Source organism: Camelus bactrianus, chromosome 19 (genome assembly GCF_048773025.1).
Source record: "Camelus bactrianus isolate YW-2024 breed Bactrian camel chromosome 19, ASM4877302v1, whole genome shotgun sequence".
In the NCBI taxonomy this organism is placed as follows: domain Eukaryota; kingdom Metazoa; phylum Chordata; class Mammalia; order Artiodactyla; family Camelidae; genus Camelus; species Camelus bactrianus.
The window spans coordinates 19,273,819-19,289,472 of record NC_133557.1 but is presented as its reverse complement, the minus strand read 5'-3'; the positions used below and the strand labels follow the sequence as shown (position 1 = coordinate 19,289,472).

At 53.8% G+C, this 15,654-nt stretch overlaps 1 protein-coding gene across 2 annotated transcripts in view; it reads left to right on the top strand.

Annotated features, from left to right (window-relative positions):
- JPH2 (junctophilin 2) overlaps window positions 1–6,301 on the top strand; it is a 57,378-nt gene extending 51,077 nt beyond the window's left edge. For both annotated transcript variants that reach the window (XM_074347313.1, XM_074347314.1), the window contains exons 3-6: window positions 452–570; window positions 1,613–2,343; window positions 3,033–3,126; window positions 4,496–6,301. In XM_074347313.1, coding sequence (XP_074203414.1) covers window positions 452–570; window positions 1,613–2,343; window positions 3,033–3,113 — 931 coding nt within the window. In that variant the 3' untranslated portion in view covers window positions 3,114–3,126; window positions 4,496–6,301. The remainder of the gene's footprint in view (window positions 1–451; window positions 571–1,612; window positions 2,344–3,032; window positions 3,127–4,495) is intronic.
- The last annotated feature ends 9,353 nt before the right edge of the window (window positions 6,302–15,654 follow it).

Here is a 15,654-nt window from a genome sequence, read left to right as displayed (position 1 = left end):
AATCCTATATAATTTATGCATTTTAAAATGTTATTCTGAGGTGTCTATAGGTGTCACCAGATGCCAATATCTGTGACACAGAAGAGGTTGAGTACCCTGTCCTGCGGCCTTGGCCTCCTCTGCATTTTACCAGCCACAGGGGGAAAAGAGAGGTCGTAGAGGATTGCAGGGGAGGTTATGGGCCAGGCCTGGAAGTGGCACAGTCACATCTTCCTACAGTGCATTGGCCGGGCCTCTGAGCGCACCTAACTGCAGGGGAGGCTGGGAAATGTAGTCCATCTGTGTGCCGGACAGAAGAGGAAATGGTCTGGGGAGTGCACAGCAATCTGGGCCACAGGGCTCAATAAAGTGAATGAAAGTTCTGTCCAGGGTGTCTGTGTGGGTTGGGGAAGAAGGGCAGGGATCTGGTTCTCCAGAGGGATCCTTAGTCTCCGCCATTTTGTCTCCTTAGGACAAGCCACGCCAAGGCCAAAGCTGAGGCAGCGGAACAGGCTGCCCTGGCTGCCAACCAGGAGTCCAACATTGCCCGCACTTTGGCCAGGGAGTTGGCTCCGGACTTCTACCAGCCAGGTAAGGCCAGCCAGGGTGAGGACGGGCAGGGTGGGGTAGGGGGAGGTCCCAGGGGTGGACACTTTTTCTTTGCTTGCTGGAAAGCTGAGATGCTCAAGTGGGTTCACAAATGCCTGTAAGTTCTAGAAGCTGTGGGGTGTGGTGCAGGCACGGGATGGGGTGACACAAGGGGACTTATGCTGAGATTGTGGCGGGGTATCAGAGGCTCCCCGCTACTCCAGCTTGTCTCTTCTCCCTGGGAAATGAGGCTGCAGAGTAAGGAGGACCTCCAGCTCTGATACAGACTTTGCACTTGGATAAAGTAATAGGAGCCCCTCAGGATGGGAGATTGGTTCTCTCTGAATTGAAGGATTTTAAAGTGAGTGACACGATTAGATTTGTATTTTCTAAACATTCAGGCTGTGGCAGGGAGACCAAAGGGAGACGGGGATGGAAGACCTCTGAACACAGATCTGTGCCCAGGAGAAGTATGCTTCTGGTCACAGTGCGCCGCCTGCTGGTCCCAGGAAGAGTGACACTGGCAGGCTGCCTCCGCCTTGAGTGGTTGGTTGTAGCAACAGCTGTCACGAGGTGCAAGGCACTAAGCTCAACAAGCCATGCATTTTTAAAAACCTGATTAATCCTTCTATGAGTATTTATGAAATAGGTATGATTAGGCCCATTCTTCAGGTAAAGCAGTGGAAAGAGACCAGAGTCATCGTTAAGAGCAGAAACTCTGGAGCCAAATTGCCTGGGTGCTAGTCTTGGCTCTACCCTTGGTCAGCCCCGGTGACTTTGGGCAAGTGATTTCACCCCTCTGGGCCTCCTTTTCTTCATCTGTACGTTGGAGGTTAAATAATACCTTTGACAGCATGAGGTTATTAAAATGATTAAATGAGTTAGTGTTTGGAAATGGCTTAGAACAGTGCTTAGCACTTGGTGGATGTAGGTCGGTGCTGGCTGAGTACATACATGAGACTCAGTGGGGTTAAGCGGCTTGCCCAGGGTCACCCAGTGCTGGGACTGGGGTTTGAATTCAACTTCTTCGTGTGGTCCCTGGCAGGTCCAGAGTATCAGAAGCGCCGGCTGCTCCAGGAGATCCTGGAGAACTCGGAGAGCCTGCTGGATTCCCCCGACAGGACCCCTGGCGCCGCGGGCCTCCCGGAGCGGCCCCGCGAGAGCCCGGAGCTGCACGAGCGCGAGACTCCTGGCCCCGAGGGTGGCCCCCCGTCGCCGGCCGGGACGCCCCCGCAGCCCAAGCGGCCTCGACCGGCCACGGAGTCCAAGGACGGCCTGCTGAGCCCGGGCGCCTGGAACGGCGAGCCCGGCGGCGAGGGCAGCCGGCCGGTCACGCCGTCCGAGGCCGCGGGCCGCCGCAGCCCGGCGCGCCCCGCCAGCGAGCACATGGCCATCGAGGCGCTGCAGGCGCCGCCCGCGATGTCGCGGGAGCCCGAGGTGGCGCTGTACCAGGGCTACCACAGCTACGCCGTGCGCACCGCGCCGCCCGCGCCGCCGCCCTTCGAGGACGAGCCCGAGCCCGAGCCCGAGAGCCCCGCGGCCGACTCCGCGCCCGCATCCCCGGCCGCCGCCCCCGGGGCGGCGTCCCCTCCCCCGGGCCCCGATCCCGCGCCCGAGAGCCCCGCCAAGCTGGAGCCCAAGCCCATCGTACCCAAGGCGGAGCCCAAGGCCAAAGCCCGCAAGACAGAGGCCCGAGGGCTGACCAAGGCCGGGGCCAAGAAGAAGGCTCGGAAGGAGGCAGCGCTCGCAGCGGCGGCCGAGGTGGAGGTGGAGGAGGTGAGGCCGTTGGCGAAGGTCAGGTTCCCCGGAGGTGGGAGAGCTGGAGGGAGGATGCGGGCGCGGGGAGATGACTGGGGAGGAGGTGATGGCACCGGAGAGGGCAGGGGCGGAACCCCAGCAGGGATGTGGACTCAGTCAAGTGCAGCCTGATTCACGGTTACACAGCAGAGCCGCCCATCTTGGAGCTAGGGGCTGGCCTTGTACCCACTGTCGCGGCAATTCCTTGGAGAAGGAGAAGGCCAGAAATCCTAAGCAGCTGGGAGGGGGCAGCTGGGCGCACCTGCCCGTAAGAGGTTCTAGGCTGGGCACCTGTGGCGTCTGCTACAACGTCTAGGAGGGCTTTCTGGGGGGTGGAGGAGGGGCAGTGGGGGGATTGTTCTGAGAGGCTGGGAGCTAGAACTCCAGGGCCAGACACTGAAGCTAGGCTCTGAGGGACGGACTGGTGCGGCCCCAGAGGAGTTACGAGTGGGGAAGGCTATGTTCTTGGGTTCCAGGCCCAACTCTGCCCACAGTGTGTTTGGGGACACTTTCTTGCCCCTCTCTGGACCCTGAGTATTTGGTTAATTATTTCCAAGCATCCTGTGAGCTCTGATGATCTTCCCCAGTGCTGAACACAGCAGTGAGCAAGCAGGGGGGTGGGGGGTACTCTCCTGGGGACTCAGGCAGCCTCTCTCCACTGTTCCCAGGTTCCCAACACCGTCCTCATCTGCATGGTGATATTGCTTAACATCGGCCTGGCCATCCTCTTCGTTCACCTCTTGACCTGACTTCGGCCACCAGGTGCGGCTGGGAGGAGGGGGTGGGAGCCCCTGGGTGATGGGAGGAAGGGCCTGGTACCTACTGGGTATCTGTCCTGTGGTTAATTCAGGCCCATCCCCCAACAGAGGCAGGGACCCAGAGTGTGGATTTGAGAGATCCTCTCCCCAACACACATACACACACACACAAACACACACCTCTTTCATTAGCTCAGCAGTCGCAGGACACCTGATCTCTGTCAGGTGAGCACTGGGGGCTTCATTCATTCATTCATTCACTAACTCAGTCGTTCATTTAACCACCATTTACTGAGCAACTGCTCTGTTGGGATATAGGAATACAGCAGGAACTCCCTCCTGCCCTAAGAAATGGTGTGAACATGAGAGTAAACCTTTGACTTATGGCTCATTGTGTAAAAGTCTTGCATTTCAAAGGTCAGGCAAAATAGTTCTTGACTCCCTCCCCCCAGATCCCCGCAGGTCTACACTGAGGTCCCCTGGGATGGCTGGATCCCATCTTCTCTCTGTCCTCCGTTTCTCTCTTGCTCTCACCCTCCACCCCCTCCCTCAGTCTTCTCCTGAGACCCTGCTGTCAGTCAGTTGGTTCCTCCTATTGATTTTCTCTAGAGCTCAGGGGCTGGGTAGGGTCCCGTGAAAAGGAAGTGGGCTGGGCTGAAGGAAAGTGGCCCTCATTGGTCTCAGGGTGAAGATCTACAAGGTAAGTAAAATTTTTCTTCTGCTAGAACCAGCCTTCACACTGTAATCCTGGGCTTGGTGATGCTAGCAGAGTTTTGCCTCTTGCCCCAGCCCCAGCCCTCCCAAGACCCCAGTTCCTTGATCCTAGCTTAGTGTGGGCTGGGAGTGCCTACTCAGTCCCAGAGGAGAAGGAGAAGAAATCCCTGTCCTGTCACCGGGTAAATACCAGTGTTAGTGTGGTAGACGCTGCCCTGGGAGTGGACGCTGAGCTCGGCAGGGTCCGTGTTTAGTAGGGGATGGGGGAATGACTGTGACAGGGACTGCCAACTTCACGACCTGGAGGATGGAAGGAGGTGAGCCAGGAGGCAGTGGGGAAGTGGAAGGAAGGGAAGAGCGTACCAGGCAAAGGGAACAGCACCTGCGAACAGGCAGAGGTGGCATCCAGCGGGTGCCTTGTGAGGGCCAGGGGAGGCCTCTGGAACTGTCTCTGATCCCACTGAGTCAGAGCCAAGGGGCAAGGCTGCCTTGGCGGGGCTAGGGGAGGCAGGTGTGTGTTGAGGGGGGAAGATCTTCCCCCACAGTAGATCAGGCCTGATGTATGAACCCTGCTTCCAGCCTGGCTCAGCCTCTGCCCACCCTCCCTCCCTCCTCACTGCCTCCTCCCCTCCCCTGACCCTTTTGCTGTCTCTTTGTAGAGCCAGGAGTTCCTGCTGAGGACGCATGGACCCATCTTTTTGCAGTGCCAGGCAGGGTGGCCGAGGAGGACTGGACTCTGGACCTGGGTGCCGGGGGTCCAGCTGGCATCCCCACCACAGACGTTTAAGGAGGCGTCCCATGGCACTCATGCCTGATGGCACGTGGTACCCAGAGGAGCAGAATGTGCTGGGCGCCCTCCGGAAACTCTGCGCAGTGGCAGGGAAAGCCCTGGAGGCAGAGCCCTAGGCTCTTGGACTCCCTGATCTACTCTGTCCCTCATCCTCATCCACTCCCTCCTCACCCCTAGGTCACCCCTCCCTGGGCTTTTATGTGTTTCAAGAGAAGTCACCAAGCCCGGATATTAATATTAAACCCCAGCCCCTTCTTTCTACCCTCCCTTGCTTTATTTTAACCTCTGGCTGCTGGGCTGAGGCCTCCCAGGCAAGCAGAGGGAGTGGGGAGATCCCTGGAGCAGGAGGGCAGCGAAGGAGACGCGCTCAGACAGCGCATGGACTCTTTCTGTCGCAGTGCGGACCTGCCCACACTCTGTCTCTTGCTTACAGGTATTCTGGATGACAGTAGAGGAAATGGACATGTTCAGTTTGAATATCCCAGGATACAGTGCTCCTGTCTCCTCCCACCGGTCCAGTCGGCTTCCCTTCTGGACCAATAGAAGAGGGGGAGATGTGAGGAACTGGGGCCTTAGGCTGGGAAGCCACTGACCAGGTGGCCGGGGGGAGGGGTGGGAAGAAGGGCTAAGGGCAGTTAGGGTGGCCCTGTTTCTGAGTGTGCCTGAGCCTGAGGCTGGCGTTGCACGTGGGGCTTCCAGGATGCCGAGGGTGAGAAGGGGTCCTGCAGGAGCCCTGGGGCCAGTGAGATGAAGCTCCCAGAATGCCCTGTGAACTGGTCTGTTCGCTTCCCGTCCCAGGAGCCACTGGAGGCTTAGGGGAGCATAGCACGGAAGCCCAGACAGATGTCGCTAGGGCGGACTCTCAGGCAGGTGCTGAAGACAGGCTGTCAGTCAACAGGCATGTCCCAGGGAGGGAGGAGCAAGTCCAGGGCTCCCACTGGGCACAGTCTGTGTGATAAGCCCCTCGGCTTGCTTGGCAGAGATGGTATTTGCATGTAGCCCATTACAGATGTTTGGTACCACACTGGTTCTCCGTGTCCCGGTGCTTGCTGGGGGTGGGTGGAGGCTGAGGACTGTGCCTCTGTCCCTGGGAGGATGGAGGGAGGGTCTTCCAGGCCCCTCGGAGCCTGGGAAGGACAAGGTGATGGCATCCAAGCAGAGCTGGAAGGAGCAGCTGCCCTCCCACCTTTGTTTCTTTGCTCTTTGGGGGCTGGGGGATTGTGACTTGTCCTCCTGAGGACAGCTGTTTGACCTGAAGTTTGCTTCTGATGGGGCCAGCTTTCCCTTCCTCCCTTAATACTTTGGAACCTTCCCTCTGGCTTCACACTTGCTGTTTCAAGCACCACTGGGGCCTTGAGGTTGGAACCTTGGACTGCGTTTCTGCAGAGAGGAGCCCGTGGGTTTTCCCATCATCCAGGGGCTCGCTGTCTGTGTGGGGGCTTTTCAGGACTCCTAGGGAATTGGGGGGTGGGGGTGGGCTGGGGGCACTGCTCAGGGCTGACAGGCTCCAGGCCTCGGCTCTGAGGTCGTGGTTCAGGGATTTTGGTCTGGCTCAGGCCTGGGGATAAGCCTTTGGCTGCCAGAACTCCGGGACCTTGTTTGGGGGCTGGTGTTTGGGGTGAGGGTTCAGGAAGCTGCCATCTGTGCAAATAATAAACCTACATCTGCTCACAGGCTCCGGCTGAGCTGCGGTGTCTGCTTGTGGGCCCAGGATGAGGGGCTGGCTGCAGGAGGAGGCTGGGGACCCGGGTCGTGCTGGTGCAGGCGCTCTCCCTCTTAAAGTTCCCATAATACCTCCTGAGGGGCGGCTGAAGGGCTTCAGTTCTGGAGGGTCCGCCCAAACAAGGCCATAGAGCTTCTAGGGTAGACTCTGAGTTTCTAAAGCAGACTTCCAGAAGATTCCCTGAGCAGCCTATAGCAGGAGGAAGAGCTTACCTTTTGAGATCAGGCCTCCCTGGGCTCTAGTCCTGCTCAGCGTACTTATTTCATGTCACTGAGCCTCAGTCTTCTTATCTATAAAATGTGGGAAATAACACTGCCCCCTCCTGGGGTTGTAGTGAATTTAGCATTGTTGAAGCTTATGGAAAGCCCAGTGCTCAGCGAGCCGTGAGAAGTGGAGACTTCCTGCTTTGGGGATCGTATTGCTGCTGCGCTGAAGTACTGTCATCAGTCCTCTCACAAGTCTGTTTGCATTTTGATTGAGACCCCAGAAGCCTCAAGGGGGTAGAGATGATTCAAGCCCCAGTCACAGGATGTCTCAGTCAGAGGGGGGACCCAGAGGCCATCCTCATACTTTACAGAAGCTCAGAGAGGAGAAGAGACTTGCCCAAGGTCACATAGCAAGTAAGCGGCCGGCAAGCAGTTGACTTGTTTGCGGGTGAGCACTAAGGTTCTGTCAAAGCCAGCAGCCCCCCGTGAGATAATTGGAGGGGGAGGGTGCCTTGCGCATCAATAGGCTTGAGTTCAGGCAGGTCGCAGTGTGGTCTGGTGTCACCACAGACTTGTTGTGTGCCCGTCATTCCCCCTTTCTGTGCCTCAGTTTCCTCTTTTGACAGGGAGACCATAAATCCTGTCCCACTGCCTTCTTCATGTGAGAATCAAATGGGTGATAAAGATTTTCTAAACCCTGGAATAAGCCAGGGGTGCTCAGGAAGGATGGTTTTGGAGAGTCCGCAGGAGGGATGGAGGGGGTGGGAGTGAGGAGGGAGTTGTTCTGCAGAGGTTTGGATAAAACCCACCAAGGGAAGGGGCAGGGGTGGGCAGCCAGCCCAGTTGGCTGATCTGTAGACCGACTGTGTGTGTGTGTGTGTCGGGGGGGTGCGCGCGCACGTGCCTCCACGTGTGTGTATAGTGGGGGTGTGGGGTGGGGACAGGAGGATGGTTACATTAGAACCACCTTGGATGGTTTGAATGAAAGCTCATTACTGAGCCCCTATTGGAACCTCGGAGTCAGGTAAGTTTGGGCCCAGTCAGGCGCCCCCTTGTGGCTGAGGCATAGCACACAGCCTAGCTGGTCCTTTTTCCAGCCTTGGCCAGTGGCAGCTCTAGCAAGTTTGTCCCATCCTCTGCCAGGTCCAGGATCCTTTTAAGGTGTCTTGTGCCATGGGGGAACTTAAAACCACCTCGTGGACATTGCCAAGGCCAATAATCACTGACCACGGCCTTGAGGTCTTGGCAGGACTCTTCTAGGGCAAAGAGAATGTGGGGCCGGGGAGCTGTGCGCTTCAGATTGAAATGGATTTGTGGCCAGATGGGAATTTTCATAATCTCCGATGAACTCGCAAAGGATCTGGCTGTGCTGCAAGAGATGTAGGCCCAAATGATGACCTTCGGAGGCTTCAGGCCTGAAAAAGTGATACGGCTGCTGCTACCCCAAGCCTCCAGTCTCCATACTCCTGTGTCCCGACACTGGTTGGAGCTCACCTACAGCCTCTCGGGACCTCGTCGTGAGGCAGCCTTTGTCTGTGATGACTGTCTCTACTGCGAGGCTGTTGCTATATTGAATTCTTTTTTTGCAATAAACCTTACATTATAGGCGTTGTCATCGGGGTCTTGTGAGTTTTCTTTAGCAATCAAACCCTAACTGCCACCATTAAGGCAACCTTACAGATTGTATTCATTTTTCTATTGCTGAGTAACAAATTACCCCAGATCGAGGGGCTGAAAACAACCACCTGTGTATCATCTCACTGTTCTTGTAGTTCAGGAGTCTGGCCTGTTTTAACCAGGTCCTCTGCTCAAGGGTTCACAAGGCTAAAATCAGCCCTGAGATGGGCAGAGGGAGGCCCTGCAGTCTGAGGCCAGGCCTGACCTCGGGTTCTCCATCTCCAGGCAGGGTTGAGGATGGGGCCCAGCCAGCTGGAGGGCAGGATCTCCCACCCTAGGCTCCTCATTCCCCACTGGCCTCTGAGAAGGAAGAAAGGCACCTCTCCAGACAGAATAGCAAGTGAGGCAGAGCGGGTGTGTGGAGCAGGGGTCCAGCTGGAGATAATGACAACACACAGTGTCTCCCAGTCCTCTCTGGTCGCAGAGGGAAGCAGCTGATACACTCATCCTCATCTGGGCATTTGATACTAATGGTCATCCTTTAAAAGAGAAGTCTGGAAAGAGCAGTGCATGATCCAAAGGAATATTTTGCTCTAATGAGATTTCTCATATCCACAGGGGATCTATTTTTTTGGTCAGGTGCTCCAAGCCAAAGTAACCCCTTTTCACCCCGACCCAGTGAAAGAAAAATAATTACCCACTAGTTTCACTTTCTCGCAAGAGAGAACGATATTAGCAACGTGGGGCCAGTGGTGTTCTGAGTGCTAGGATCATGCTAGCGTCATCTAGATCATAGCCAGCACTTTAAATTAAGGGCTATTAATATCACTTGCATGCGAAGTGTTATTGTATAGTTTCATTAAATTGTTAGAACCACTCCATGGAATCGTAAAATTGTTCAGAGAAAGGGATGGAGGGTATGAGTGGAGGTGAATGACCTGTGTTACCTACTTACATCTATCTGAGCTGGATTCAAATCCATAGTCTAACCTTATAGCCCAATTTGGCTCCTAACCATTCTGTCTGGACTGCTACACTTCCCTGCAGTTCTAGATAATGGCCACGAGAGGGCGCCACCACTCCACGCATGAATGACCTCATAAATTTGCTCGAGGAGGGTACTTTTATTTTTAAAAATTCATCACCATTGCTATTCTCTGAGTCACCATGATAATAACAGCTACTATATATTAAGCACTTACTATATGCCAGGCCCTGCACAAGCACTTTCCATGCATTATTTCATATATTCCTCACAACAGCTCTATGATTTCAAACGCCACAGTGTTTTGCAGACAAGAAGCTAAAATTTAAACCCAGGTCTGTGTGTCCATCTTCAAAACCCATATTCTTAACCATACCCTCAAAGGAAGGCACAAGCTAAGTGCCTGAAGGGTGCATTCGACTGGCAAACTTGTTTTGTTTGGGCCAGCATGGTGTTTTAAAACACATTGAACTTACTTATTTTTGTTTCTATTTTTTCTTATTTTTTCTTGAAGTGTAATCAATTTATAATGTAAGTTTCAGGTGTACAGCAAACAATTCAGTTATACATATACATACATATATTTTTTTCAGCTCATAAGAAATTGAATATAGTTCCCTGTGCTATATAGTAAGTCCTTATTGTTTATCTAGTTTATACATGGTAATGTGTATCTATTAATCCCAAACTCCTAATCTATCCCTTCCTTGGTTTCCCCCGGGAACCACAGTTTGTTTTCTATGCCCATAAAACACTGAATTTAAATGTGTTTTTGGCAGGGCAGTCAGTCTCCACTTAGCCACAGTCCTCACCACGCCCCATCATCATCTCTTTCCTCTGTTTATCTTATCTACCTGACTCTGACATCATTTGATTTGTAACACCATTTATGCCAATAACAGTTTGTTGACTCCATTTATACTAATAAATTTTGTGGACTGGAAAAAAAATTGGAGGGAAGCTTGGAGGTTTAGGAAGGCACTCAGGAGAGACGACAAATGGTTGTGGTCCAGTGTCATTCTGGAGACATAGGGGACAGCCCTGTCCTTCTGCACCTTCCCCTGACATGTCAGTAAACATCTTCTGAGTAACTGCAGCTTGCATGGCGCCACATCAGATGTGTGATGGGATGGATGATGGTGAGATGGAAGTGACTGGGACACATCTTGACTTCACAGCATCCTCCCAAGCGGGGTGATCGGAGTGGTCAGCTACCTCACAGGCCCATGTGGAATCTTTCCCAACTTGTGTCTCTTTTCTGATTTCCTGTTGCCTGGCCCATGAACCAGTGGTTGGACTAAACCAACATTGTGGGGTTTCTAATCTATATCAACCATGCCATCTGAATTGTGTCCCTCCTACAATTCATATATTGAAGCCCTAACCCTTAGTACCTAAGAATGTGACTGTATTTGGTGATAGGGCCTTGAAAGAGGAGATTAAATTAAAAGGAGGCCATTAGGATGAGACCTCAGCCAATGTGACTGGTGTCTTTATAAGAAGAGGAAATCAGGACACCCGTAGGGGACACCAGGAGCTCTTACTCACAGAGGAAAGACCATATAAGGACCCGGACAGAAGACGGCAGTCTGCAAGCCAAGGAGAGAAAACTCAGAACCCCCCCCCACCCCCCGGGCCCGACCCTCCCCCGGCACGAGACACTACATGGAAGAAATAATCGGTGTGTTTGTTCCTCACATTCTTCCCCTATTAGCAATGGAAACCATCATTTCTTTGTGGACTGGAGCACAAAGAGGCCAATTTCTTGCCTTCTAAGTTCAAAATATGGTCCTGGAGTAGAACAGAAGTCGGTGGGGAGATGCAGTCAGCCCTCTTTAGACTGGAAGGGTCTACCTGGCGCCAGCCAATGAAAAGAGACACAGATCCAGGTACAGCACTGTGCTGTCCCAAGACAGGGAGCAAAGAGAAAGCCAAAAGCTCCCAGAGGAGGGGAAAATGAGTGCGACATACGAGGGAACGGGAGGGAGAGTGACTTTAGACTCTTCAGCCGCAACGCTGGAGGCCGTGCCTTCAGAACCCACAGATGGAGGCCACAGACTTGGGGTCCAGGCCCTGATTCTGCCTCTGACTTGTTCCAGAATCAACTATTCCATCTTTCTGTGCCTCTGTTTGCTCATTTGTGAAACAGAGTTAACAGCACCTATTTCACAGGGTTGTGTGAAAAATAAGCCAGACTTTACATATAAAATGCCTGGCACAGAGAAGGCCCTCAAGAAGTGTTGTAAGGGTCCCTTGAGGGGGATAACTGAAGAAACAATATTTATTAATTTTTTTAATTGAAGTATAGTCAGTTGCAATGTGTCAGTCTCTGGTGTACTGCATAATGTCCCAGTCATGCATATATATACATATATTCGCTTTCATATTCTTTTTCATTAAAGGTTATTACAAGATATTGAATATGGCTCCCTGCGCTATACAGAAGAAGTCTGTTTTGAATAAATAATATTTAAAAATGGATAAAATGGGGGGCTGGGTAGAGCTCAGTGGTAGAGATCAGGCTTAGCATGCATAAGGTCCTGGGCTCAATCCCCAGTACCTCCATTAAAAAGGAAATACATTTAAAAACAGATAAATCAAGAAACAGCAGTATACGCATATTTATTTGTTAAATAAGAGAGGAAACACCCGAGTGGCGGGTGCGGAGGGAGGCGGTGGGAGCCAGGGGCCGGGAGGCGCGGAGAGCAGTGTAATAAGCTGTGTGGTACACTTTGACTTCTTAAGCGACATGCATGTATTACTAGTTTAAAAGTCGAAATCAAGGACCTTGAACATAACATTCTTCCTCCAGAGTCGATGCTAATTGCTGTTATAAGACAGCGTGAAATTAGTGTAGGCGTCCCACAGGCATGATTTCACGGCGCCGAGCCCTGCCTGGTCCTGCGCGCTCCAAGTGCCACAGGGTCCTGTCCCCCTTTTCTTGCCCTCCAGAGCCCTAACTCCGAGGGCACATCGGTCAGCCCGGCCGGCCGCAAGGACAAGACAGCAGCGGGGGGCCGGGGGCTTCACCCACAGAAATGGATGTTCTCACAGTTCTGGAGGCTGGATGGCCAAGATCAAAGTGCCACCAGTTTCTGGTGAGAGCTCTTTCTTGGGGTTATAGACGCTGCCTTCCCACTGTGAGCTCATATGGAAGGAAGAGAGAGACGTTGAGAGATTGAGAGACTGAGAGAGAAAGTACCCCTCTCTGGTGTCTCTTCTCACTAGAGCACTGATCCCATCCCGGGGGCCCCATCCTCAGGACCTCATCGAAACCCGATCACCTCCAAGTACCATCACACAGGGAGCTGGGCCTCAACATCTGGATTTTGAGGGAACACAATTAAGTCCAGACCCAAGAACAACAGCCAGATCACAGGGCCTCCCTGTCCGCTTCTCTCTCCACTGGAATGTCTTCAGAGTGTTTTCTTTAGTGGCTTCGTGGCTCCAGTTTAGAAAGCCCTTTCCTGCCCAGCACTCGGTCTGCTTCCCTTCCAATCCCTCAAAGGCAATATTAGTCCCACAGTAGCTGGCGGGACCCAGGAGTGTACGGTGGGGCAGAGACGGGGCTGAGGTCCCGAGGCCAGGACTGCGGACCCCTCGCCCAGAGCTGCTTCTCTCAGCCCGCAGCTGTCCTCATCTCACTGCCCCTCTGGTCCCTGGCCAGTTTCCAGTGATGCAGTGCATCCAAGCCATCCAGATGCCTCCCCTCCACTGTCACCACCCTGTCTGGTGCCACCACCTTCTCTCCCCTGGTTGACTGCACAGCCCCTTGACCAATCTCCCCACTCCTCCTCTCCCTCCCCTACAATCTACGCCCCTCCCGACAGCCAGGGGGATCTTCTGAAAATGCAATTTGGATCCTGTCCATCCTTCACACGAATGACTTCTCATTGCCCCACAACAAAGTCCAGACTTGTCACTGGGTGTAGAAGTCTTGGTCTGGACACGGGCTGCATCCTCAAACCCCTCTTTTGCAGCCTCTTCTTCAATCATTGGCCATTCTGGTTTCCTTGCTGTTTCAGAACATGCCAGTTGCTTCCTGCCCAGGGCATTTGCTTCAGCCTTTCCTTCTCTCAGGAACTCGGTCCTCTCAGAGACTGTCACTGCTGGTTCCTTTACCTCCATCCCCTTTCTGAAGTGGCCACAAGCTCCCTCCACCCCGTCCCTTTTGTCTTCTGAGCATTTGTCACCTCTCAAACTATCCTTCTTCTGCATTATTTATTTGTGTAAAACTATATTGACTGGAAGGCTTCCAATGGCCCCGTGCGGGTGACCAGGGCTGCCTCTAGGGTGTGAGGGTTGGAGAAATTGATTCGCATTTGGGGCCAGACATCACTACCCCCAACACACTCATACCCAGAGCTCCCAAAGAGATGGGTAAGAAGCCAGTGCCCCTTCCCCGAGCCCAAATCCTGACACGGTCCACACCTCTTTCCTGTGGGAGGGGATGGCTGGGGCAGGAGGGCCACCAGGCTCACTTCCTCAAAAGCCCGTCCTTCACCACCTTCTCCCAATTTGGCCCAGGACCACCTGTTATTCTTGCTCAGAACAGCTGTCTGGGGGTCCTCCTAAGCATCCTTACCATTTGAAATCTTACGGGTACTGGTGGGTATCCTTGTTTAATGCTTTACGTCTCCAAGAGGGCAGGGACCTGGCCTGTCTTACTCATCACTGTGATGCAGCACCAAGCCCAGTGCCTGGAGTTCATTAAGTATTTGTTGAATGAGTGCCTATTAACCTGTTTGATAAGAACCTCTGGAGGGCAGCCTTCCTCCCCTGCAAAGCCTGGCTCTAACAGCAGGCCAGGCACGGATGAGGTCAGATGGGCATAGATGGGCAGGCGGGTGGTGGATGGGGATGCTTTCTGGCAGCAGGAGGAAGACTGGAGAGGAGGGATGAGGGAGGCCCCGGTAACCCCTCCACATGAGCAAGGATGCTGTTGCGGCTGGAGACCTGCTGCAGCCTGATCCCACGGGAGCTCAGGAGCGTGAGTGACACCACGGAGCTGGCTGCTCCGTTATTCCGTCATTAGCTGAGGGCAGCTCTAAGGGGATGGGGCGTCCCCTCCTGGTCCAGGACAATGATTGGGACCAACAGGGGCACCTGTGAACTGTGAGCTGCTAACACTCAGGAGCTGGGGGATGGGCGCTGGCCAATAATGGTATCGGGCAGGGCACCCACAGCAACCCTTACAGGTGGCATAGTCCACTCCACCGCCCGGAAATTAGCCTTCTTGTACCTTCCACTGGCTCTGTTCCTACCCTCTGCGGCATTGGGATGCACCCACTTGGCCACCCTCTGATATCTGTAGGCGGGGGGTTCAGACTCTGCTTGGGTGTCTCTAAGCATCCCCTGCAGCTCAGCGGAAGGCCAGCCTTGGCATGCAGACCTGTTCAAAGGAATCCTGAGTTCCTGGTGCAGCGATAAGGGAGCAGGTGGGAGTGTCTACCTCGGGAGCAAGAACCTGTAGCCTTGCACTCTTGTTATTTGGGGCCGCCTGCGTGGATCTCAATAACACTGTTTTCTCCAGTGTAAAAGCAAGAGTCGAATATTACACTAAGTCATCAGTGTGTTACTGACAGGCCCCATGTAGGAAAGGAAATTGTAACGACGTGAACTATTCACGCTTCACATTGCAATGATGCTGCTGACATGACAGCATGTTGTTTTTGTTTGTTTGGCTGGTTTTCCTTTTTTTTTTTTTCCAAAGTGAATTACAAAACGCCCTTCAGTGAGGAGACTGCGCACAGAGAAATTGCGCCCCACCCTGGAGGCTGTTATCTGGGCCAAGCGGGGTTACAGGATTGGAGAACAAAGGCCAGACACGTGGAGCCTCCTCTGTCCAGCTCCTGGGCCTGGTTTGGGGTGCCAGCACCTGCCCCCACCTCAACATAGCTGCGTCATGGGGCCCAAGAGCTGCGGTCTCCCCAAAGCTCCTCTACACCAGGCGACTGTGGTTTTTCCAGGAACAGTCAAAGTAGCCACATAATTATTATTATTATTTTTGAAGTATCACCACCTAACACCTGTCAGGAAACCTGGTTAAGAGGGCCTAGTCTGGAACACTGCCTACACTTGGGTTTGGAGGCGTCTCCCTGGTCCCACGGGCTCCTGTTACCCTGAACCCACCTCTCACCTCCTCCAGAATGGGAGCTTCCAGAGGACAGAGGCCCCATCGGTGGTGAGGGACTGGTGGGGGAGCGGTTCGCCATGGTCACCTGCCAGTGAGGGCTCCCTGCATGGCCAGCACTCCATGCCAGAGACCCTACGAATCATCGCAAGAAGCCTGAGTGTTCGCACCATCATTACTGTAGACAGCAAGACTGAGGCCAGCGAGGCTCTGTCACCCATAAAGACCCCGGGGTTTGGGACATGGCAGGAGGGACCTTGCCCTCAGTCTGACCGACACCAGGGGCTTTGTCCTGGCCAAGCCACCACCAAAGGCCACTCCAGAAGGCCTGGCCCTGGCTTGCCAAGAGCAAGAAGAGACAGGC